The 25302-nt window shown below is 35.5% G+C and overlaps 1 protein-coding gene across 5 annotated transcripts in view; it reads left to right on the forward strand.

Moving 5' to 3' along the window:
- Nucleotides 1-25302, forward strand: part of LOC129236469 (protein phosphatase PP2A 55 kDa regulatory subunit) — a 98257-nt gene that overhangs the window by 60215 nt on the left and 12740 nt on the right. For 2 of the 5 annotated variants that reach the window (XM_054870884.1, XM_054870883.1), the window contains one exon: nt 6158-6363. In XM_054870884.1, coding sequence (XP_054726859.1) covers nt 6174-6363 — 190 coding nt within the window. In that variant the 5' untranslated portion in view covers nt 6158-6173. Of the gene's footprint in view, nt 1-6157; nt 6364-15509; nt 15661-16876; nt 16896-16984; nt 17308-25302 lie in introns of those variants that run through there. The other 3 variants (XM_054870886.1, XM_054870885.1, XM_054870887.1) reach the window with 3 other exon arrangements.

The raw sequence follows: 25302 nt of genomic DNA on the forward strand, positions 1-25302 counted from the left end.
ATTTTTTAATATAACACAGAAATTGGGTAACAAAACAAAAAAAAAATTCTCAAACAACGAATAGAATAAGTTAAAGCAGATTACCTTTAAGCTTTGTAAAATATCTCAAACTCAAATTCAATTTCCTTACCTATGCTTTTCAACCATAGAATATTTACGTATATACAAATTTACAAAAACCAACATACAGTTTTTAATAAAATTACATTATGTACATAAGACTAATTAAAAGTAGAAGTCGAAAGTGATATAAGAGGCTTTGGGAAATTCTAAAACTCCCTTCAATTTAAATTACTACGTTTTAATTGAATTAATTTTGAGACACATAATTACAAATATTTAATCGCGTCATTTTCCCATTAAGCAAAAACGAACAGCTATTTTTGGCGCGTTTTCTCTGGCAGCCCGCCATTTTGCCTATCAGCTGTTCAAAATCCCATAATGTGTGAATGCTGCCATTCTTAGTTTTTTTCGTAAACAAACTGATTCATTACCCCAGCTACGTCAGCCCATCAGCTGATTCTGTCAAATGCGTGGGAGAGGGACTAACGGTCTAATATTGGCCAGACCTCTAACATCTTTTCACCAAGACGGTATTGTTTACACCGTACTTACGTAGTAGGTATTGGTGGGGGTAGATACAGGGTCCGCCATATAACTTTACGGAATTAAAAATGCTATAAAAAAGAAACTACTCAATATTTTTCCAAACTGTGTTTTTTTATTTTGAAGTACAATCCTTCCGGTTAATGATGGAACACAACTTCATTCATATGGCTCTTGGGCTTGGACTTTGTACGGCGTCATACCAAAGTCTTTACGCAAAATTCGTCTCAATGATGTCTCCGAAATGTCCAATTGTTGAGAACGACGGTGAACTGATGTTCCTGGTGATTCACGAACACTCTCGGCCACAGCAGCATTATTTTCGGGTGTACGCACGGTTTTTGGTCGGTCACGCGTTGGTTTGTCAATAAGTAACCCAATTTCTCTTACTTTTTTCGCAAAGTAACGCACATACGCTTCATTCGGTGCTTTTCTTCTTCCCATTGCCGGACGTAATTTTGGTACACATTCTGCAACATTACCATGATTTTTAAAGTAATGTCGCAATATTCCCCAGCGTTCTTTGAGCGTATACACAACCACTTTCGTTCAGCGGAAGAATAAAACTAATTTTCTGTCAAATCAGATGACAGCTAAGTGTTACCATTCTTCAAATAATACCTAGTTCAAATCCGTAACGATAGATGGCGGCCCTATATTAGAAAAATTTGAGTTACACAAATTGCCAGTACCTGCCTTATGGTGAAAAGTGGTAGGTATTAGAAAAGGTGGCGTAGCACTTCCAATCCAAACTGAAACCTTCATATTACCTTCCCCTGAAACGGCCAATGCTGGATTACTGAAATTTTGTACAGTCAAATAAATTACGAATACCGCACTTGACGAAATTGAAAAGGCGCACGAAAATTTGAAACAATAACTGGTGAGCAGATAGCAAAAATTGAACCAGATAGTATAACTGTATGAATTGAAAGACAATTTTATTTTGTTGTAAAAAATACATTTGCCAAATGTTGTCAAAAAATTAAGAAACTGTTAATGTTATTATTGGCTGTTTTAATTGAAATTGGTTAACCCCTACTACTTACAGTGAAAATTGTTATTATATGATTTTTCGATTTTTCAAATATTAGTAAATATCATAGGTGGGCACTTTGCAGTAACAGTAAAAATGCAGTAAATATAATATTTTACTGATATTGCAATTTAATTTCCATTACCAGTAAACTTTTACTGATTACTGAAAAAAAATTGCAGTAAAAATATTATTTTACTGATTACTGAAAAAAATTTCAGTAAAAATATTTTTTTACTGATTACTGAAAAAAATTGCAGTAAAAATATTTTTTTACTGATTACTGAAAAAAATTGGGGTAAAAATATTTTTTTACTGATTACTGAAAAAAATTGGAGTAAAAATATTTTTTTACTGATTACTGAAAAAAATTTGCAGTAAAAATATTTTTTTACTGATTACTGAAAAAAATTGCAGTAAAAATATTTTTTTACTGATTACTGAAAAAAATTGCAGTAAAAATATTTTTTTACTGATTACTGAAAAAAATTTGCAGTAAAAATATTTTTTTACTTATTACTGAAAAAAATTTGCAGTAAAAATATTTTTTTACTGATTACTGAAAAAAATTGCAGTCAAAATATGTTTTTACTGATTACTGAAAAAAATTGGGGTAAAAATATTTTTTTACTGATTACTGAAAAAAATTTGCAGTAAAAATATTTTTTATATTACTTATTACTGAAAAAAATTGCCGTAAGAATACTGTTAATATAATTTGATTTGCTATTAGCTATTAGCCTTTCTTAACACAAGAATTTCAAAATTTGCATCGCTGAGTTTTTGCCTCCATTCTACAGGTGCAGATGACGGTAATGGGGTATTACAATATATTTTAAAAATACGTTTTTAATAACCTGATATTTATTTAGGCAACTTGTTTCTTCTCGTACGGCCAGGTATAAGAGCGTTTCTTGAAGATAATTTTCCGAGTCAGTGGAACCACGTTGTATGCTAATATCTATTTAAGTAAATATATGCATAAAACAAATATTTAATTGAAATATTGAAGTAAACTTGATTTGACAAACGAAAGAACGTAGGTTAATCGATTCTGACAAAGAAGCTGATAATTTATGTAAAAATAATATATCTTATAACCTCTACTCTTTCTATGTTGTATAGATATGTGTAGCGTGCAATAAATATTTATTGGCCTGTTTTTTTCTTTGCATCTTCATCCAATTCTTTTGTTTGGATTGTACGACAGTTACAGTTATGGGGTTATTATTTTGTTATTTAGGAAAATAAGAGAAACCAAAAAAAAGAAAGAACTATTGAGTACATAAATGATTGAATTTCGTGATGAGAGTGTATTACATTTTGACTTCCCATAAACAGTAAATATTATACGGATAATGCAAATCAAATTATATTATCAGTAATTTTATTGCAATTTTTTTCAGTAACCAGTAAAAAAAATATTTTTACTGCAATTTTTTTTCAGTAATCAGTAAAAAAATATTTTTACTGCAATTTTTTTCAGTAATCAGTAAAAAAATATTTTTACTGCAATTTTTTTCAGTAATCAGTAAAAAAATATTTTTACTGCAAATTGTTATCAGTAATCAGTAAAAAAATATTTTTACTCCAATTTTTTTCAGTAATTAGTAAAAGTTTACTGGTAATGCAAATTAAACTTCATTATCAGTAATATTTTACTGATTACTGCTATTTGTAATGCAGTAAATTTATAATGCAGTGTGCCCACCTATGGTAAATATAGGCCTCTTCTATTCGCCATTTCCCCGCTCGCAACAAAGTTATCGAGTAAGATTCACCGCTAGCGAGTATGGCTATAGCTCATTAGGCCGCACTGCCTTACCAACACATGTAATTGAAGGTAGTTCTCTGCTCGCGTTGTCAACATATGGTTGTGCTTGTTGTTGTAGCAGCATAAACATTCCCCCATACTTGCATACGGGGAATGCTGCTGGAGGGACAGTCCTTCGGTAACGTAGAACCGACTGTCGTGGCCAACATATGGTCCGTTCTACCAGTTGCTTCTTCTATTCGCCCCTTGCTTAGTCTTAAAGTCATAAAAAAGAGGCCTTATGAGGCCTTTTAAAATCAATGTATGTCTCAAAAGGTGTCCCGGAATTCCAGCATTATTTTGAAGATAACCCGAAATCCCGTCATTAAAATTCTCCCCTGATATTGGCATCCGTTGCATAGGCACACAATTCTACACTACGTATGCGTGACATTTAACACTTGTTAACTAATGAAAATCACGCATACGCTGTGTGCACTATAAACATATTGACACGCAGAAATTGTCAAACGAAATCGTCTACATAGCTATGCCAACATACATACATATCTACATAGTTATAAAGTCGAACATAATATTCAATATTTACGACTTCAATTAAACACTGTTTGGATGTCGATTAGCATCCATTTCAATTTCTTAGAGGCTTTCTGATTTTACAATGATTCCAAAGCCGAGTAAAGCTTCTAAATAAGCTCTATAATTAAGCTATTAGCCGATTTACCTATTGACGACATTTAAGTCGCTAACTATCCGTACTTATTTGTATACAAATAAAAGTAAATAATTGGCGCGTACACTTCTGTTGGGTGTTTGGCCGAGCTCCTCCTCCCATTCGTGGTGTGCGTCTTGATGTTGTTTCACAAATGGAGGGACCTACAGTTTTAAGCCGACTACGAACGGCTAATAGGTTTTATTGAGAGTTTTTCATGGCAGAAATACTCTCGGAAGTTTGCCATTGTCTGCCGAGGGGAGATCGCTATTAGAAAAAAATATTTGCTATTGTTTGATGTGCATGCACCGAGACTCGCACCTAAACAATGTTATTATACTTATATTTAAAATAAACAATTGAATTCCTGGGGTTAGTTTATAATTTGCAAGCTTGGTAATTTGTGTTGGATCCTCCTTTGATCATAACTTGTTAAAGTCATCGCGGTGTCGATTTGACTAAGTTTTTAATAATATTTTGATACATTTTTGACCACTCGACATTGATTGCGCTTCTTGGGGTTTTAGGACACCACTTTAGAAAGTATTACCCACACATTTTCGATTGGGTTAAGATCAGGGCTGCAGGCAGGTAGACCATTCTAAAATTGCTTTGGAAGCATGAACGGCTTCGTTGTCATTGCTGGAAAATCCAATCCTCATCAAAAGGATCATATTATGAAAAATAAGTAATAAGTACTTCGTCTACAAGTTCCATATACTTTACACTATACATTTTTGTGGACATGAAACATAAAGTCATTTTGTCTTTGACACTTATGGCTGGCCAAGCCATGACAGAACCCCCTTCGACCCATTCTCTCTTCGTTTTTTCCGTTTATCATCCCAATATATTTGAGAACCATCCGATCTATCCAGATTGAATTTTTTTTTTTCATCTTTCCCATTCATCTTCCCAAAATTGGTACTGTGCCGCAAATGTGAATCTGACCTGTTGGTGTGGCTTTAGCTTTAGGTACTTGTTTTGCACAATCTGTAATACAATCCGCTTGCAAAATTTGTTGCACCCGATAAGTAGCAGCCTTCAAATTACGGGTGTGTTTGATTTGCTTATAGCTAAACGCTTGATTTCCCGAACATGTCTAGCGTTAAGTTTTGCTTTTCTATCACTTCTCCTGGTATATCCGTACTCTTCTCTCAAATGGAAGTAAGGCAAAAGCAGAGTTTTGCTTCTTTTTAATATTGAGACAATCGCTCGCATTGTAGGGCCTTTCTCTCTCTCTCCACGTTAAATTTTTCCCCTGCCCAAATTCAGTCAAAGCATTTTCGCGCGGCATATTTTTTGTTGTTAAACTAAGACAACAACATAAATATGAGAGCGAGATAAAGCGATTAAAAGTAGTTATAATAATTTTAACGTATTAACTTATACTGTGAACTTTTAAATTAAAGCAAATGCTTTTGGTCTTATAATTATTTTGTTTTGCACAGAGCGAGAATTTGCGCTTTACTAAGATACCAGCAATCAATGCGGAAAAAGGCCACAAATTTTGTTTGGAAAATTATGTTTATTCAATTCAAAATAAAATAGGTGTGAAAATAATACAAAATTAAGAATCAATTTAATTTTGCTCGAGATCACCTTTTGCCACTTACCACTATGTGACATGCAGGTATTTTGGCCCACTCGCAGACAATGGCTTTTTTCAGCGCCTCGAGACTGAATAATCTTTTAGTTCGCACCTTGCTCTCCAAAATAGTCCAATGAACATAATCCATCGGATTCGTGTCTGGTGAATTGATGATAATTTTCTAAACTAAATTTATGGCCTTTTTTTGTATTTTCTTACGAAAGCCATCTGCGACCATTTTTATTATTATAGATTTCTGTGAAATTTTCTAATATATTTGGAATCAATGTTCCAAGCCAAGTTAGCCTAACCTAAACCAATGAAATGCGGTATTTTGTGAATAAAATATTTTTTATTTCATATTTATTGTAATTATAAATGTTTCCTTTTTCTACAGATGATTCATTTTAATTCAAAAATACTTAAATTGTTTTCCAGATTATTAAAAACAAAAATGGATTGGAAAGCTTTATCGAGCGGTGAGAAAAGCCCGAAAATAGAACGCTGGAAGGCAAGTCCTATACTGGAGCCTGACATACTACCACCCCTACCACCGCGCGCTTTTATGCGTCAATCAAGTTTCACCAAAATCGGAAATATGCTGAACACCGCTATAAATATCAATGGCACCAAAAAAATACCGAGTAAGTCGAAAATATGAGTATAAATTTGAGAAAAATAATGCAAGTAGAATTGAAGGAAAGATATAACTTTGGTAAAAGACCGAAAGCTGTTAACTGTAATATGTTATATATACACCGAAGACTTCCGACCGACCTATGGAGGCTGGTGAAAAGCACAGCACAAAATAATCGGAAAATAATTAGGAAGACATACAGAAACATATGCCTCACTTGTTTTTATAGCGTAAAACCGAAATGAGCCGTTAAGCTAAGGGAACCCAAAATAAGGAGGTCAGCAAACTATAGGAATCAAAATTGATCCACACCCTAGATCGGTTTGCAGTGTGTTGGCTTGAGGTTAGGATTCTCATACAGTTACCGACTAGATGAGTGAGAGGGCGGCCCGCAAACGAGACTGGGTGCTGTTACAGTATATTCTGTGGGCTCGAAATAAATGTGAGCTTCTACTCGCAGAATCTGAATATTAGAAAGTCGAGGGCTTGTGTTTCGTTTGCTCAAGCGATCTGCTAATTTCGCAGTTGTGTAATTTCGTGACAAAAAGTAGACCATTATTTTTCAGTGATTTTACCATAAACATTAAAAATTATGGATTCCAAATGTATCAATAAAATGTTGAATGGTGATGAAAATATCGACTGTGTATAAAAAAAAATTGGGGAACTCAAAAATTGGACGACCAATATCTCAGCAACAATTTGCAATTCGATCTTCTTTTTTGCATATTCGATTTCGAATGTCCATGTAAATAAATTGACTTGACTAGACTCACATATAACAAATAAATAAGTAAATACAATCTTTTAATGTACAGTAGAAGCCCGATAAGTGCAATACCGGTAACTGCAATTTCGCGGAAAGTACAATTCGATTTTGAGTCCATAGAAAACTCGAAAAGAGCAATAAAAAATTGCAATTTTCGGGCGCAAAAGAATTCTTGTTCGAAGAAATTTTTTGCGTTCATCACGCGCGAAGACACAGCTTTATAGCTATGCACAGTTATGGTTCTCGGAATTATTGCGACCAAAAACACTGCTCTCACGCTTTGTGATTTTTGATTTTTACAAATAACTGTAAAATTGTAGCGCTGATATCATAAAATATGGCATCGAATCGTTTGTGACATTCAACACGCGTTAGTTTCAAGCTGGTTCTTGAGAGTAAAACAATCGTTCGGAGTTTGAATCATTTTTTTTTTTGCTTTCATCAAATAAAATCATGGGAAAAGTGAAAAAGAATCTACATTTTCTTACATTGAAAGAAAGAGATGAAATTCTCCAAAAAATTGAAAAAGGCGTTAAACAACGAGATCTTGCATTCGAATACAAAGTTGATTGCGCAACGATTTGCCGAATAAAAAAACAATCCCGTTCATTAAAAGAAAATGCATACAATTCATTTTCACTTGGAAATAAACGGAAAACTTTGCGGTTTGGCAATCATCCAGAGCTCGAGAAGCGTTTGTACCAGTTTTTCATGAATCAGCGGCGACGAAATGCTCTTGTTTCTAGCTTGATATTGAAAAGCAAAGCATTAAAAATATTTGATGAAATAAAAAAGGATGGAGAACAATTCAATGCAAGTGATGGATGGTTTTCGCAATTCAAGAAACGCTTCGGACTTCGCTATTTGACTGTGACTGGTGAATCATTATCTTGTGATCCAGAAGCCATTGAGCCATTTAAGGAAAAATTGACGGCGAAAATCGCTGAAAAAGGATATGTAATTAACATCACAAACATATAATGCTGATGAAACGGGGCTCTTTTGGAAACTTTTGCCAAATAAAACCTACGTTTCGAAAGATGAAAAGAGTGCTCCAGGCAACAAAGTTTCAAAAGATCGAATCAGTGTTCTTTTGTGGGCAAATGGTGATGGCAGCCACAAAATAAAACCATTAACGATCGGCAAATCTATGAATCCGCGTTGTTTTAAAAATGTTCGTCTACCGGTGAATTATGCTAGCAACAAGACTGCTTCGCGGGATATTTTCAAAAAGTGGTTCTTTGATAATTTTGTCGAAGAAGTGAAAAAATTCGCCAAAGAAAATAATGTTCCACCCAAAGCATTACTCTTGCTGGATCAAGCCCCATCTCATCCGCCCGAAGAAGAATTAGTTTGTGGTGAGATCGAAGTGATGTATTTTCCGGCCAATTGCACAGCGATTTTACAGCCAATGGATCAAGGTGTTATTAACTTGACAAAAATTCAATACAAAACATTGCTAATGGAAACCATAATTAGTGAAAAAGATTCTTCATTACATGAACTATTGAAGAAAATTGATTTGAAAACCGCCGTGATCATGTTGAGCCAAGCATGGGGGAAATTGCTCCCTGAAACGATCGCTAAATGCTGGAAAAGCGTATTGGGTACAAGCCCAACAGTTGACGCGATTATTGAATCTAATCCAGACGAAATGCCATTGGATATCGAAATTGACGACCCCCTTCTTGTTGGAGGATTACAACGGTTAAATGAGATGGTCGAAAACTATGTGGGTGAAGCAGACACAGATGAAATCCGCAATTGGGTTTTGGAATTAGGAATAGATGAAGGTGATAGTGAAGCCAATGAACCCGAAGATAATACTCAAGAAGAAACACCCGAAAAAGTCCAGCATGAATCGATTTTTGGCTGTGTCAATACAATTTTGAAATGGGGTGAACAGAACGATGTACTGTCATTCAATCAGATCGCTTGTTTGCATGATATCCGATCAAAAGCACTTGAAAAGTGTTACGAGAAAACGCAATCGAAAATAACAAAGTTTTTCCAAAAAAAATAATTGAATTTTGGAGCACACACTCATATGTGCTTCCGCATTGATCTCTTTGTATTAATTTTAATATAATAAATATGTGTTCATTTTTCTTGAGGGGGTAGTATGGTTAATTCGGTGTAAAACAAGCATATTTTTCGAAATTTTTTTTGTCGACACAGTTGATTTATTCAAAATTTTAAAATTACTTCATTATAAAGTCATATTTAAAGAATATTGTGTGAAATTTTCATTGATTTTTGTGAAGAAATGAGTTGGTGGCAGCGAATCTTCGCGGACGTCTCATAAAAAAGTTTTATTGCGGTGTCCCTCAGAACTCATTACTGGATCAACTAAAATCAAAAAACTAAATTGATTTCATCAGCTAATAAAGTTTTGCAGGTAACAACGTCGAATTTTGTTTTTTTTTTTTTTTTTTTAATTTTTTAAAGCGCTTTGAAGTCAAAACACCGATTTTTCATAAAAAAAACTTGAAAACTTTGTTGTTTTAAAATATGACAAAATTTAAAAAAAAAAAACTCGACGTCATTACCTCGTGAATAAAGTAAAGAAACAAAAAAACCAAATTTGAAAAGAATCGGTGCAGTAGATATGAATCTACAGTGGACACCGACCGTAAAAAAGGCAAATGTGAGAAAAACGCGTTTAAAGATTTTCGGCAGCGTGAAATCCGGTTGGAGAGGTAGATACTTAATCCTTTGTGTCTTTGTCAATTTTACTCTAATGCACTTCAAACTTTCACACAATAATCTTAAGATGTTATAGAATAATTTAAAAAAAAAAAAAAAAAAAAAATGGAAAAAAAAAATACCATACTACCCCCTTGAATATCGACCTTTTGAGCTCATTAATTGCATTGAATAGAGTTAAAATATTTTTCCCTAGGTATTCCTCGATCCACAGGAGAAATTCGCAAAAGTGCAATTTTTCGCTAAGTGCAATCATTGATGAAATTTTCCAATTGTACTTATCGGGCTTCCACTGTATATTATTAACTATATTGCAAAATGCTTCTCTATCCTTGGCAACGTTCCATTGCTCTCTTATATTGCTCAAGCCCGTCCAATTTGTAATGTTTCCCAGCCTTGACAATTGTTTTCGCCCGACGCATCGTCTTCCTTCGACTTTACCCCCCAGGATTAGTTGCAACACTTCGTACTTTGGATTTCTGAGGATATGACCGAAATTGTGGTTAAAAGTTGTCTATTTTAATTTATTCGGCTTAGTACCATACTTCATTGTTTGAATCTTGATCTGTCCACGGTACTTTCAGAACTTTTCTGTACAGCCACATTTCGAACGATTTTAAGAGTTTAAGGGAACGGTTTTAAAGGTCCATATTTCCATTGAGTATAGTAGCTGCCGCAGCCGAATGGGTAAGTATGTTACTATCATTCGGAATTCAGAGGTAAGTTCGAATCTCGGTGAAAGACCAAACTGAAGAAACAGTTTTTTTCTAATAGCGGTCACTCCTCGGCAGACAATGGCAAACCTCCGAGTGCGTTTCTGCCCTGAAAAGGCTCCTCATAAAAAATACCTGCCGTTCGGAGTCGGCTTGAAACTGTAGGTCCCTCCGTTTATGGAACAACAGCAAGACGCACGTCACAAAGAGGAGGAGGAGCTCGTCCAAATTCCCTAAAGGTACGAGGTGTGTTCAAAAAGTATCGCGAATTTTGTGTTTTTTTTTCAAAAATTATTTTTTTATTCATTAATATCTATTTTGTCCCCTTCAAAGTAATCCACATGAGATATTATGCACTTGTGCCAACGGTTTTCCAATTTTTGAAACATTTCAAAAAATCTTTTTTTTGTTATCTTGTTCAGCTCCTCCTTCGACGCCGTCTTTATATCGTCAATCCTAGCGTAGCGTCGTTCTTTCATGGGCCTCTTCAGTTTCGGGAACAAGCAAAATTCACAGGGGGCCAGAACTGGGAAATACGGGGGCTGTGACATAACTAGTGTGTTGTTTTGCCAAAAAGTCGCGCACAACCAACGATGTGTGAGCAGGGGCGTTATCGTGATGCAAGAGCCAATTTTTGGTCTTCAACAAATCCGGGCGTTTTGGCGGATTGCTTTGCGCAAATTGCGCATAACTTGCAGGTGATATTCCTTATTGACCGTTTTACCCTGTGGCAAGACCTCATGAGGCACAACGCCCCTGCAATCGAAGAAAACGGTAAGCAAAACTTTTACATTCTACCGAACTTGGCGCGCTTTTTTTGGTCTGGGTTCGTGCGGCAGCTTCCATTGAGATGATTGAGCTTTGGTTTCCACGTCATAACCATAAACCCACGATTCGTCGCAAGTTATCACCCACTGGAGCAAATTTGGGTCGTCGCGGACAGAGTCCAACATCTCATTAGCAATGTTCATGCGTGGCTGCTTTTGGTCGAAATTGAGCAGTTTTGGTACGAATTTTGCGGCGACCCGTCTCATGCCCAAATCTCTGAAAAAAATCGAATGACACGGAGCGAATTGATATGTCTAGGCCCTCAGCAACTTCTCCAACGGTGATTCGACGAATGGCCAATACCATTTTCTTCATTTCATCAATTTTTTCGTTTGTTGAAGTGCTCGGGCGTCCGACACGCCCGTCGCCGTTCACATCTTATCGGTCTTCTGAGAACATTTTGTACCACCGATAAACGTTGCTTTGGTCCAAAGTACTCGTAGCTTCTCCGTATGACACAGTCAACGTTTGGAATGCATTCGCGCACTTAATCTCGTTTTTCACTCAAAATTTGATACAGGTTCTTTGATCCATCTTTTTGAATAGGTAAAAATCGAAGACGAGCCGAAACACGTGCAAGCAAAGCAGCTGCCAACAATTAACAAAATGGCCGAACTCGTCGGCATGAGTGAGAGACATGAGTACCAACATATCACCACAAAAAAATCGAAATTCGAATATACGCAACCTTCGAAAATTCAAAATTCGCGATACTTTTTGAACACACCTCGTATAAACGCGAAAGAAGCAAATCTGTAGTGGATTTCAAACGCAATGGTGTGATTGCATTATATTTGGCTGGAAAATCACAACATGCGATTGTCCGTGAGCTCGAGCACCTTAAAGAATGATAAATAAGGTTTTTGTTTATGGCACCATTACTCGTTACATTGATACTGGTAGCATCGCGAAACGTCATGGAGGTGGTTATCAAAAGACTGCAACGTCACGTGAAATTCGTCCAAAAGCGAAGAAACGACTTGAGCGAAATCCCCGACAAAGTGCCTATCAAATGCGAAAGAACAGAAAATATCTTACCGTAGCCTCCGCCGCATACTGGAAAAATTATCTCAAAGTCAAGCCTTGCAAGATCCAAAAGCCGCATGATCCCACACCAAAACAGACACAAGTCAGACATGACAGAGCGAAGGAGTAGCTTCGCTTGGCCGAAAGCGGCAAATTTCCGAACATTGTGTTTTCTGACGAGAAAACTTTTCAAATTGAGAAATTCGTAAACTCCCAAAGCGATAAGGTTTATTTGACCGACCGTTCATACGAGAATTTAAGTCATCGATTGGCCACCAAGAGGCAGCACCCGCCACAGGTAATAGTTTGGGTCGCAAGCCTGGTGTCAAGGTAAATGCGAAATATTATCGGGAAAGTATTCTGGAGGTAGCCTTGAAACCGTGGTCGGACAAACATTTTGGTGACAGACCATAGACGTTTCAACAGAGCTCGGCATCGTCTCACAAAGCTCGAGTAAACCAAGCATAACAACGTTCCGAACTTCATAACGTCCACACAGTGGCTCTCAAATTCACCAGACACGAATCCGATGGATTATTCTCTTTGGGCCATTTTGGAGAGCAAAGTTCTAACTAAAAGATTCACCAGTCTCGAGGCGCTGAAAAAAGCCATTGTCTGCGAGTGGACCAAAATACCTGCATGTCACATAGTGATAAGTGGCAAAAGGTGATCTCGAGCAAAATTAAATTGATTCTTAATTTTGTATTATTTTCACACCTATTTTACTTTGAATTGAATAAAAATAATTTTCCAAACAAAATGTATGGCCTTTTTAATTGGTTACACTTCGTTAATGGGGATTAACAACTTAATTCGGTATTATCTCAGAGATCAAGAGCAACTAAAGGAAAATTTTCTATGGCAACTTTGCCGGAAAATGACAGTTAATATCTATTGTGAATGAAAAATTATGAAATCTTTAAGAAGAACAAGAAAGACTGAATGCAATGCAATTTACACTAACACGGTCGAAATTGGAATTTAACATTTTTTAAAATAAATAATTATTTCTCAGCATCAGGGCAGCTAATAGGCATTTTTGTTGCCTGCGGTCGGTCTTTTACTGAAAAAACTAACCAATAAGCAAATCAGCTGTTCACTAATCGGCGTATCAACCGGTAATCACGATTAACGGCGCCGTCTGTCTAGTATAGTATAACAGTTTTATGGGGTATAAACATACCAACCAACTCACTAATAGCGCATCTTGCTCGATAACTTTGTTGTTGCTGTCAGATGCGAACTTTTCATCAAGTTAGCACAGCCCAAATATAACGAGCAGAGAAGAAGCGAATCGAACGCGCCTTTAATTAGCGATCCAGTTCCACCGGTGTGATCCAGATCATTTTTATGGCTGTTGGCAGCACTGATATAAAGCTTGATAGTAATAATAAGAACATGATTAGGACATGACAGCACTGAAGATGAAACATGAATGGAAGTTGAAGAAGATTTATATAATACACATTTTCAAGGAAACGATATTAAAATTAAAAATTGGCGGGTTTCAAGAGCTAATCAATTCAAATGTTATTAATTTGCCATAAAAGTAGAATCCCGATGGCGTGACAATAGAATTTTCTTCAAAAAACCTCTTTCAAAATAATATTTATCTCTAAAATAAAAGTTTTGACGTGATAACGTCTTATAATTCGATTTAACAGGCTGCACGCACGAAAAAATGTGTCGTTACCTTGCTCATTAGTGTTACCTTGCTCCTTTGTCGTTACCTTGCTCATTTGTCGTTACCTTGCTCATATGTCGTTACCTTGCTCATTGCCGTTACCTTGAATGAACTGCAAGCGAAAGCGCGGAACGAACGACAAAGCAAACGAACGGCAACGTTCGACATCTTGCTCTCTCCTACTTAAGTGAGCGTATATGTGTATGTATATGCGCATATGTACATATATAAATTCACGTACTTTTATTTGCATATGCCATCTTATTGATTATTATTAATTTGATTTACTTGAAGAATTTAAAATAAAACCAAGTTTGTTAATAATACCTGTTGTTTTAATGTTATTATTATTTTTTGACGTGATAACGTCTTATAATTCTATGTAGCCGGCTGCACGCACCAAAAAATGCGTCGTTATCTTGCTCATGCGTCGTTACCTTGCTTGAACAGCATGTTATGTTATGTTATGATATGTTATGTTATGTTATGTTATGTTATGTTATGTTATGTTATGTTATGTTATGTTATGTTATGTTATGTTATGTTATGTTATGTTATGTTATGTTATGTTATGTTATGTTATGTTATGTTATGTTGTGTTATGTTATGTTATGTTATGTTATGTTATGTTATGTTATGTTATGTTATGTTATGTTATGTTATGTTATGTTATGTTATGTTATGTTGTGTTATGTTATGTTATATTATGTTATGTTAATGTTAACTCATTCTCTATATCCATACAAAATATCTATAAAACAAATAAAATTAAAATTTTCTTTTGAAAAATGCAACCATTCAATCAGTATTTTCTTATGACGTTATCACGTTAAACTATCGTCAGTAAACCGACTTTACAGACAACCTCTTTTTTTTGAATTCATATACTTTTGTATTTACGTATGGATTCATTCAGCTGTGCTACCAATTAAAACAAACTGCTAATAATCTAACGCCGAAAACCCGAACGAACAGCATGGGACATAAATTTAACCAAGATCTCTTTCAGGAGCACATCGTTGTTGTTTTTGCATTAGCGTGTAAAATTTGTAACCGTATCCCGATGGTTAACAATGGTCTCTCAATTTGGTGTTTGAACACCAACAATTTATTTTTCGCCACTACTTTGGCGTTACTATATTATTTTATGTTGCATGGCAGTGCCGTTCGGCGGGAAAGTAAAGCAAATGGAACGGCCAGTGTTGCAGCCCTTATTCAACGGAGTTGGGAAGCAATGCAACTACAAACTTATATACGTTAAATTGTTCAAGTAGGATTAGTTCGTAACTTCTACAACTACAAATACTTATTAACTTATTTATTATAAAGCCTGTATTGAAGAAAATTAGATAAATGTGAATTATGCGTAGTTGCATAGCGTAGCTAAGTTGTAAAATAAACTAACAAGTGCAACTATGCATACTATATCACAATGGCAACCCCGCGCTGTTGCCATTCTAAATTCGTAATTTGTTATAAGCAGTCGCGAGATTCTTTGCGGTGTTTCTTCTGTAATTTTTCGATCTTACATTAGGAATTTAAAGTGTTTAAAAGGTGTGTAGAGTAAGCAAATTCGCGGTAAGCAACGAATTTTAGGAATTTAACAATAAAGTGATAAACTGATAAAGAAAATTGTATCGAGGGCGGAAAAAATCAGAAGCATTCGCAAGTCGCCACAAAGCTACAAATACAACAACAGTAATAGTGATTTAGTGTCGAACGTCGTCGGCATTGGCTCGCAGCAGCTGCCTTCGCCGTCGCAGAATTGCGAAGCAACGAGAATAATTTCGACTAGCAAACGACAAACGAAACAGTGTCGTAAACGAACGTACAGCACAAAGAAGAATGTAAAAAATAGCATAAAAGACGAGACTAAAAAATGTAAAAAAAGGTTTAGCAGAATAGAGACAGTAAATTGGTAGATTTTTGTTTTTGCTTTGTCGCTATATTCATATTCAATTTTATGTGCAAATACTAAACCTCAACAGTGTTTCGTGCAATTTTTTCATTCCGGTGTTCGTATTAGTCTAAATAAGATAATATTGTTTGTAAATTTTTCAATGAAAAATGGGAATTTCCATTTCTAAAAGCATAAATAACAACAAAGTATGTTCATATTAGTGGTGCAACTTTTCAATCGATTGCTGACTCAATTTCAATCAGACTCAACAACCCAAACGATTCAACCACAAGCAATCGCAGAAATCTTAACAATTTGGCTGGATACAGTGAGAAGAAATACAATCACGCGATGCCTCTGTAGCAAAAAAATGCGTTTCGCATAAGTATACAAATTAAGATCAAATGAGTTGAGCAAATTGATTGAACCGCTAAGAATGTCAAGCTTAAAGTCGGCCATTTGAAAATTATGGAATGTTATACGCGACATTGAGTTAATGCATTGAAACAAACAGCATAAGAAATTTAAAAAAATCCTTTGACAAAAGGACCGGGAAAGAAGAAAATTAGGAAATTGCATAGAATGAAGCCCAGCGACGAGCAAACGTAAAGAAAACCTCGACCGAAAACACAAGCATAGTTGAATGAAAAATCAACACAAAAGAAAATTCAAATTGCACTTTCTACTGTCATACAGAACGTGTATAAAATTTCCCCCCGCGATTGTTTGCACATTTTCGTGAGCGCAAAGCAAAACGGGAAAGTAAAAAGGCACGTTGCTCATCTTTTTGCTTTTCGCTTGTGTGTTACTGCATTCGGCGTCACAACCACCGGTCGCTGTCGTTTACGACAACGCCGCCGCCGCCGCCTGAAATTGGCTGCATTTACTTCACAAGCACAACAAATCACAGAAAGTGAGCGAACGAGTTCAAAGAAGAAATGTGCAAAACGTCGTTGTTCTTCGGCTAATCGCTTTTTTGTTTTCTTTATTTTTTTACTATAGTGTGCGAATTGAATATGCGTAAAGAGAATTTGTGATAGAACACGAGAAAAATTAAATTAAATCACAATCTACAAAAGAAAAGTAAATTAGATGTATAGGCAAGTGCAAAAAAACGTAAGATAACAGCAAAGAAAAGCGAAAAGGCAAAAGTGATAAAATAATAATAAATAAGTGAATTTGTGCTAAGTTATTGTTGCTTTCATTATTTCCATTCAACTCTGTGGCACCAAGTCGTCCTGATACATTCGAACACAGCAAAGCAAAGATAAATTGTCGCCATAAGTAGCTGCTGTATCCAGCACATTGCTAAGTTGTCATGGCCGGTAAGTTCCTCCTTTGGTATACATTTATACATATTTATGTATATACATATGTGTGCATATACCTGCTATGCATAGTATAGTAATAGTTTCGTCATGCACTTTAGACGATTTACTCAGGCTGTACGAAACTTTTTTTTTATGTTAGCGCGTGCTTGTGTGCACATTTTTGTTATTTTTTTTATTCAACATAATGGCATTTCGCAAATTTAGAATGACAACTTAAAGTAGAGATTTTTAAAATGCATTAGTACCAGTCAACTGAAGCTATTGATCATAATTAAAGGGGATAACAAATAGATATTTGAAATTATTAAATTTTATCGAACGAACCATAATTGAAAAATGTGTACCGACAGCCAGAATATTTGGGGATTAATTTGAGTTTAAGCAGTTAAAAAAGAAGTTATTTCGGTTATATTTTTCAGAAATAATTTTGAAAAAAAAAAAATCAACATTAGAAAAAAGTAGTTTTGCTAAACATATTTATGTACATATGTAATTATCATTGCCGATATGCATTAAGTATGCAAGTTTTCGTAAAACACATCGCGTGATTATAGAAATATTATATCTACTTTTACTTACTGTTTACTCACTGCTGCGTATGAGCAGGCAAAAATAAAGCGAGATCGTTTCTATTACCTGAAATACATTTTGAAAATTACATAAATATAAGTAGTCTGCCTAATGGAAGCGAGACCGGCAAAATTCAAACTTAGAATTCCGTTATACTCTAATTTTTTTATTTTATTTCATAAAAGTTTACAGAAAGGTACAATTATTATATAAACTTACAAGCTAACGCGGCACTAGCATTAGAGGCTAAATTTAAATGCTCCCTTTCGTTTTTGTTTATACAAAATAAGAGATCTAGGAATGTCATGTGCATCTGCAGCAATATGTGTGAAGAAATCGGAAGACGTTCATAAATAAATGAGAGCACCCAAATTTAAAAACGTTGACAATTTCGAAAAACGTTGACAACTTCCTCGGATGAGGCCTAAACAATGCCTCTTCAAAGCAAGACCAGATCATTGATTAATTTGTGTATCCAAAAACACAATTCGAGGACGTTTACGAGCAGAAGACTTAAAGTTCCGGAGCAACGCTGCTCTCATAATCACAAATTGAAATAAGATTTGCGCGGGCTAATGAAAGGAATTTCGCAAGTAGCGCTCCGGCCGATTCCAATGTTTCTGCTACTACTCCAACTATAAAGCACATTGAATTTTTTTTTTAAATATTGCTGCTACGAGGTAGTTAATGCAAACCCTGGTCCTGATGTACTACTGATAATCAACAACTTCAACGAGCTGTTCAGCATCCAGTTCATGTTTTTAAGCTGCTTTTCCGAAAAAGGGTTTGGTCGTTTATTTGTGTTTGCAGACGATTTGAATACAGATTTGATGAATAAAATTTAACAAAACACATACTTTTTAGCCAGAAGACAACGATGCCAAGTATAGAAGCCGAAGGTGTGTAGAGTGGAAACAGCAAAATGGAATTGAAATGTTGGAGGCGCCTGATACCAACCCTTTTCAAAATCTTTAGGCAATAGCTAAGCAGAAACTCAAAGGGAAACAAATATGGACTGTCACACGATTATCAAGACAAATTCGGCTGATTTGAACACAGTTTACACGACGACAGACGCTTCTATGTAACCGGAGCGACATGGATTTATGATTGTATGGATGGGGAATGTTTATGCAACTTCAACAACAACTTACGCAAGCATTAACAAAAAGTGTGACTCGAAGATGACAAACCATTATAGCTAATGATTGTGGCCACTACACATTTTATTAAATATATTGCCTGTTATAAAGGGTGTTTTTTTTTAGAGGTTAGGTTTTCAAGTTGGCACTACTTTTTTCGTAGATGGTCTTTTTGACAGCTGTCACTTGATTTATGCTCAGTTTGGTTTTCCATTTCATAATGAATAGACTTACATCTGAACAACGTTTGCAAATCGTGCAAATTTATTACGAAAATAATGGTTCGGTTCGCGCGACGCATCGAAGAAAATTTTGTTCAGCGATGAAGCTCACTTTTGGTTGAATGGGTATGTCAATAAGCAAAATTGTCGCATTTGGAGTGAACATAATCCACAAGACATTGCTGAGACGCCGTTACATCCTCAAAAAGTCACTGTTTGGTGTGCTCTATGGGCAGAGGGAATCATTGGTCCATATTTCTTTAAAAATGAAGCCGGCCATAATGTTACAGTCAATGGAGAGCGCTATAGAGCCATGATTAATGACTTTTTCGTGAATTGGACGATGTTGATGTGGACGACCTTTGGTTCCAACAAGACGGCGCTACATGCCATACAGCCAACGCAACAATCGATTTATTGAAGGAAACTTTTGGTGAGCGCATTATCTCGCGCCGTTGACCTGTGGCGTGGCCTCCAAGATCGTCCGATATAACACCGCTGGACTATTTCTTGTGGGGCTATGTGAAGTCGCTTGTCTACGCAGATAAGCCCGAGACGATTGACGTCTTGGAAGAGAATATTCGGCGCGTTATTGCTGACATACGGCCCCAATTGCTGCAAAAAGTGGTCGAAAATTGGGCCTCTCGGCTGGAATTTATTCGAGCCAGCCGCGGCGGCCACTTGTCCGAAATCATTTTTAAAACATAATGGCAAACCCTTATCTTTATAATAAAGCTAAATTCTTGGCCATAACATTAAATTATATACGTTTTATTTCATCTTGAAAACCTAACCTCTAAAAAAAACACCCTTTAATTATATAATATTATAATCCCAAACAATGCAATATGATAGAATCGAATGGGTCAAATAGTTTCCAAGTTTTGGGGGTCACGCTTCTATTCAACGGACTGTACATGCTGGTCAAAAAAAAAAAATTACTTATTTCGGTGTATTATTTATTTATTCGAAAGATTGGGAATGTGTGCCCTTTATTTATGGAACGCGATTTCATTTATGCGGCTGGCTCAGCTGGTTTTGTATATAGTGGCGCATCCTGTTAACCCAGTATGCAATGACCTTAGTGACAGTATGTGGCTCTATCTCACAAATGGCTTGCTCAAACTCTTATTCTTTGAGAATGCATTGGGTCCACGACGATGGCGTGTGAGTTTTCCGCAGTTGTCACTGCCAAACTAAGATAATAAAGAAAAGTAACCAATACGTAGGCCATACTGTACATGCGTTAACTCAGATATTGAGTGTTGAAATTGAGGGTCTTGTTTATTTATTTTTAAAGTTTATTTATATTATATTTATTAATTTCAAAATTTCATGTAATTTTTTATTCATTTCAAAATTTCATGTATTTTTTTTATTCATTTCCAAATTTTATTTGCTTTTTTATTTATTTAAATTTTTGTTTTGTTTTTTATTAATTTAATTTTTTTTTTTGTAAGTCAAACATACAACCATAGGTTATTTTTGACAAGGATTGACCTAAAGAATAGCTTACATAATTAAATCCTAGATAAAAGAATTAACAATAGAATTAAAATTAGAGTTAGAAGTAAAGAAGTTGATGTTGTAGAAGGAGTAAAAGAAGAAGAAAAAGATAAACAAATTAGTAGTATTGATATACCTTATACTAAAAAACTTCAAGTACTTAGGAGTTTGGTTGAGGGTTGATGTAGCCTAAGAATTGTATTCAAAGGGTGTTTGGTGAAGGGTTTAAGCGGCATGTGAATAGGTGATTAGTGTCGTGCTGGGTACCTTCACATGCCGTACATATGGGCCATGGTGTTGTTGTAGCAGCTTCTAAACCCTGTCACGGCGATGTAGTTATCGGCCATCTTCGTCTAAATCATCCAATGGTAGACCCCGAAAAAGTGCAAATTGAACAGGTTTGGTCCATAGGGAGAGGGGTGTTAAGTGAATAGGTTTGATAGGACATGTGAATAGGTGGTTAGTTACGCGTGGGGTACTTTCACATGTCGGACATATAGGGTCGTGTCACAAATATTGCTTGTCTGATGTAAACAAAAGAGTTTGGAAGGTTGTAAAAGCTTTAGATGACACCGTTATTTTAGATACTATCAAGATTCAAACATTTTTATGCATTTTTTGTAAATATTTTGTATTTAATCTGTGCAAGATGAAATACTAAAATTTAAATGAAAAACTTGTATTGACTCAAATTATAATGTGAGGGTTAAGCACTGAATATTTGTTGTTACTTACACTTCTTGACAACTTCCCTCGGGCGCCAAAAAGCGGTCGTTCTCTAAGTACGCGATGTAATATTATCAACGCTCAATTCCCTGTTCCTCTCTCAAGAAGTAACCGGACAAAAAATATCAGTTAATTGATAAATGGACTGACTCAGCGAGTAGATGAATAAATTCCACTTGGAGAAGGAAAAATTGTTCATATTTTCAGAAAAACGAAGAAGACGTCCTTAAAGTTCGGAAGTACTTTTCTGGCTATTATGATAAAAATTTAAGATTATTTGGGTTTAAAAAAGGTTTTGCTAAGAATGCTTCAATAAAACTCATTAAAATTTCATTTGACCACATTCATTCAGGTTACATTTAGCTTTTAAATTTAATGCTGTCGGTTCCCATGAAAAGTGTAACGACGGTCTCCAGCGACTGGAGGCGACTACGGGGAAAAAATAGCGCCGATCCCCAGGGGCTGGTGTCGCGCTCAACATGTTATTTGTGTCGAACTGCTTTGAAAGTTTTCGCGTTCTGAAGGAAAATTTTCTGATAAATAGTAAATTCAAAGCAGCTATTAATTTCTCTCTTATCGGTTACGCGATACGAAAACATCATTGCAGTGCATATTTAATCATTGTTAATTTTTATCTATAGCCACGTGCATCTGTATGTCGTTTGTGTGTACAAAACGTTTAGGAACGCGGCTACTAGTAAACCCGACAAATATTTTTATTTATGTATGTAATTAATCCAACAAACACAAGTCAACTAGTTAAGAAAATTGTACCCGCATTGACGCATTACGTCTAAACTTTTAATAATTCTTCCTCTGCCTCTCTTTCAACTTGTGACGAAGTAATCGAACAACTGGTGTTGTTGTTATTGTAGCTGCTGAAGTGACAGCCCTGGACCTGATATAAATCCGGGTCATTCGGGATGCGTTTCGCTCATCCACAATTCAAATGCTTCATAATTAAAAAAATAAATGCGTTGGCTTGGACGTATTTATATGACTGCGCTAACCTTTTACTTCAAAACTCCTTGCCAAACGCACTTCAATTCAAGGTTTGTATTCTTTACTAAGTAACGGACACAAAAGTTTGAGTATTCAATGTCTCTTTAAGTGCCTGCAAATTTTAACCTTGCAAAAACTACAGAAAGTATTCAACTAAAAATAGCCTTTTATTTATGATTTCTATGATTTTTCTGCTGTGATTTCGTATCGCAACCAAAAGCAAATAATTCAAGCAGCCATTGTTATCGATGGCTTCCAAATGTCACACACAGCATTTTTCGCACAAAATATATGCATGGCTATGTGTGTGTGAATATACAAACATACGTATTACGCGTTTATCGCTTTTCATTTATGACGCAATTACTAATAAACATAATTCCGCAAATCAATAGAAATTTAAACGGTGACGTCGACTAGCCAAAGTGTATATATTCTTTTATTTGTATTTATTTATGCCGGCACACGCCTTTGTTACTCTCACATATGTGTGTACCCAGCAGGAAAATCCAAGAGTACTTCTTATGAATTTAAAACCACTCAACTATTTTCCGATAATTCTAAACCAGTATGAAACCAGTATATGAGAAACAAAAAACTGTACGGATCTATAAGTAAAAATTCTCACCTGGTTGTCACAAAATAGCCACAGCTGAGATCACCTGATTCCAAAACCCTCCTTTGTGTAAGATGGTTGCATACAAAATGATTAAATTTCAAAGAAAATCGTATCAAAAAGTCTAATCCATTACGTAAAGATGCAGATATTTCTCAATAAAAATATATATATTAAAATATATTAATAATATTTGTTATTCCAAATTTTCCAGCTCAAATATTATATATTATTTTGCATATTTTTTATTAATTGTACCATAAAATAGGCGGCCGCCGTAGCTCAATGGGTTGGTGCGTGACTACCATTCGGAATTCACAGAGAGAACGTAGGTTCGAATCTCGGTGAAAGCAAAATTAATAAAAACATTTTTCTAATAGCGGTCGCCGCTCGGCAGGCAATGGCAAACCTCCGAGTGTATTTCTGCCATGAAAAAGCTCCTCATAAAAATGTCTGCCGTTCGGAGTCGGCTTGAAACTGTAGGTCCCTCCATTTGTGGAACAACATCGAGACGCACACCACAAATAGGAGGAGGAGCTCGGCCAAACACCTAACAGAAGTGTACGCCCCAATTATTTATTTTTTATTTTTTTTTACCATAAAAATTCTAATTTGGCATAGCCGCTACGCTCAAGCAAAAATACCAAGCACTCACATTATCAACCACTTGACTGCCTGTCAAACTCACACCTAGGGTGCCTGTCAAAAAATAGGAAGAGGAATATTTTTACTTGTCTTTTTGTACAATGACAGCGTTAAACTCAAAAGTGATGTCACTACTCGCAACACTGGTAATGAAATGGTACCCAGCTGGGCGAAATCGTATTAGTTCTCAATCAGAAATTTGTTTCGCTAGTTTAGATTTCCCCTGCAGGGTAGGTTTGTGCCTAAAGGCATACACATTAAGTCGGGTCAAACTTTTTCTCTACTTAGTTTAGTCGACTGAAGTATTCTTCCCTCTTGGATGGATATTGAGCCGATTTATTTTTAATTTTAGTTATTAATGCCCAAACAATTTTCCTTTTCTTATTTTGTTATACTTTTTTTTTTTTTAAAGAAAATGTATGTTTATGGTTTTTGGGTGCGATAAATTAATTTTTGGTATTCACTCATCCTTATCCATAATATATAGGGTCTTAACATTTGTACAAGGTGAACTAGAAGAGGATATTTCCATTAAACTTTCCATTTTGCTTGTAAAATCATTCAACTATTAGATGTTGACCAAATAAAAACAAGTTTCTCAAAATTTTAGAAAAGTATCCACAATTCACTTAATTATTACCAAAACTTATAATGCTTCATAAACTAACATTTTTAGAGCAAAAACTTATTGATTTTTAACTATGAAGATATTTTTTCTGTATACGCATGGTGCGGGGTCGTCCCGAAAGATGGGCTCAAATGTATGCCTATATTGTTCTTCTATAACGCGAACGATCAACAGTTCATCATTCCATCAACAAAGAGTGAAGGACCGGACCCCATAATATATAGAAAGAAAAGCATGACCATTTGGCTTTCAGGATGCTTACCCGTTCTCGTCTCACAATTTTCTTTAAAGAATCGAGGGGCATACGGTAAATGATCGTTGTAGTGTGAGTTAAATCTGCTTTTATCACACCATATTACCGTTTTCCACTGCCCCTAGGGCCAGTCACGGTGCGCTTTTGCCCATTCCCACCTAGCAAGTGTAATTTTTTTTTAGACAAAAGTGGTTTGTGCGCGGATTTCAGTTTTTGAACTTATTATGTTGTTCCTCTAGGTCCTTTCTAATTGCTATGGAGTTTTTAGTTCGATCCTTTAAATAAATCCTAGGGTTAACACCATCTTTCTCTGGCTCTGACGCGCCAAACGCTCATCCGGACATTTTTTTTTCGAGTAAATTTTTTACTGTTGGATGACTACTTTTCTTACTATCTCGCGAAGAGGCAGGCGTTCGAGCTTTTTTTAAAGTAAAAATAATCAATATTTTGATCACGAGTTGATTGCTAATAATTAGCGCACATTTCTTATGTTATTTTTAACGCCGATTTCTCGCAAACTCTTAAAATAAATTTGTCAATATTTTTCACTTCAATTTCAAATGAAAATTTAAATCATTTCGACTAGAACCACTATAACTACGGTTGAAATGCATATTTACACGTAAACGTTTACTGGAAAGGTTTGCACGGCCACGTGTGTATATATTTATAATTTTCGG

The sequence above is a fragment of the Anastrepha obliqua genome, chromosome 1 (assembly GCF_027943255.1).
Source record: "Anastrepha obliqua isolate idAnaObli1 chromosome 1, idAnaObli1_1.0, whole genome shotgun sequence".
Lineage (NCBI taxonomy): Eukaryota > Metazoa > Arthropoda > Insecta > Diptera > Tephritidae > Anastrepha > Anastrepha obliqua.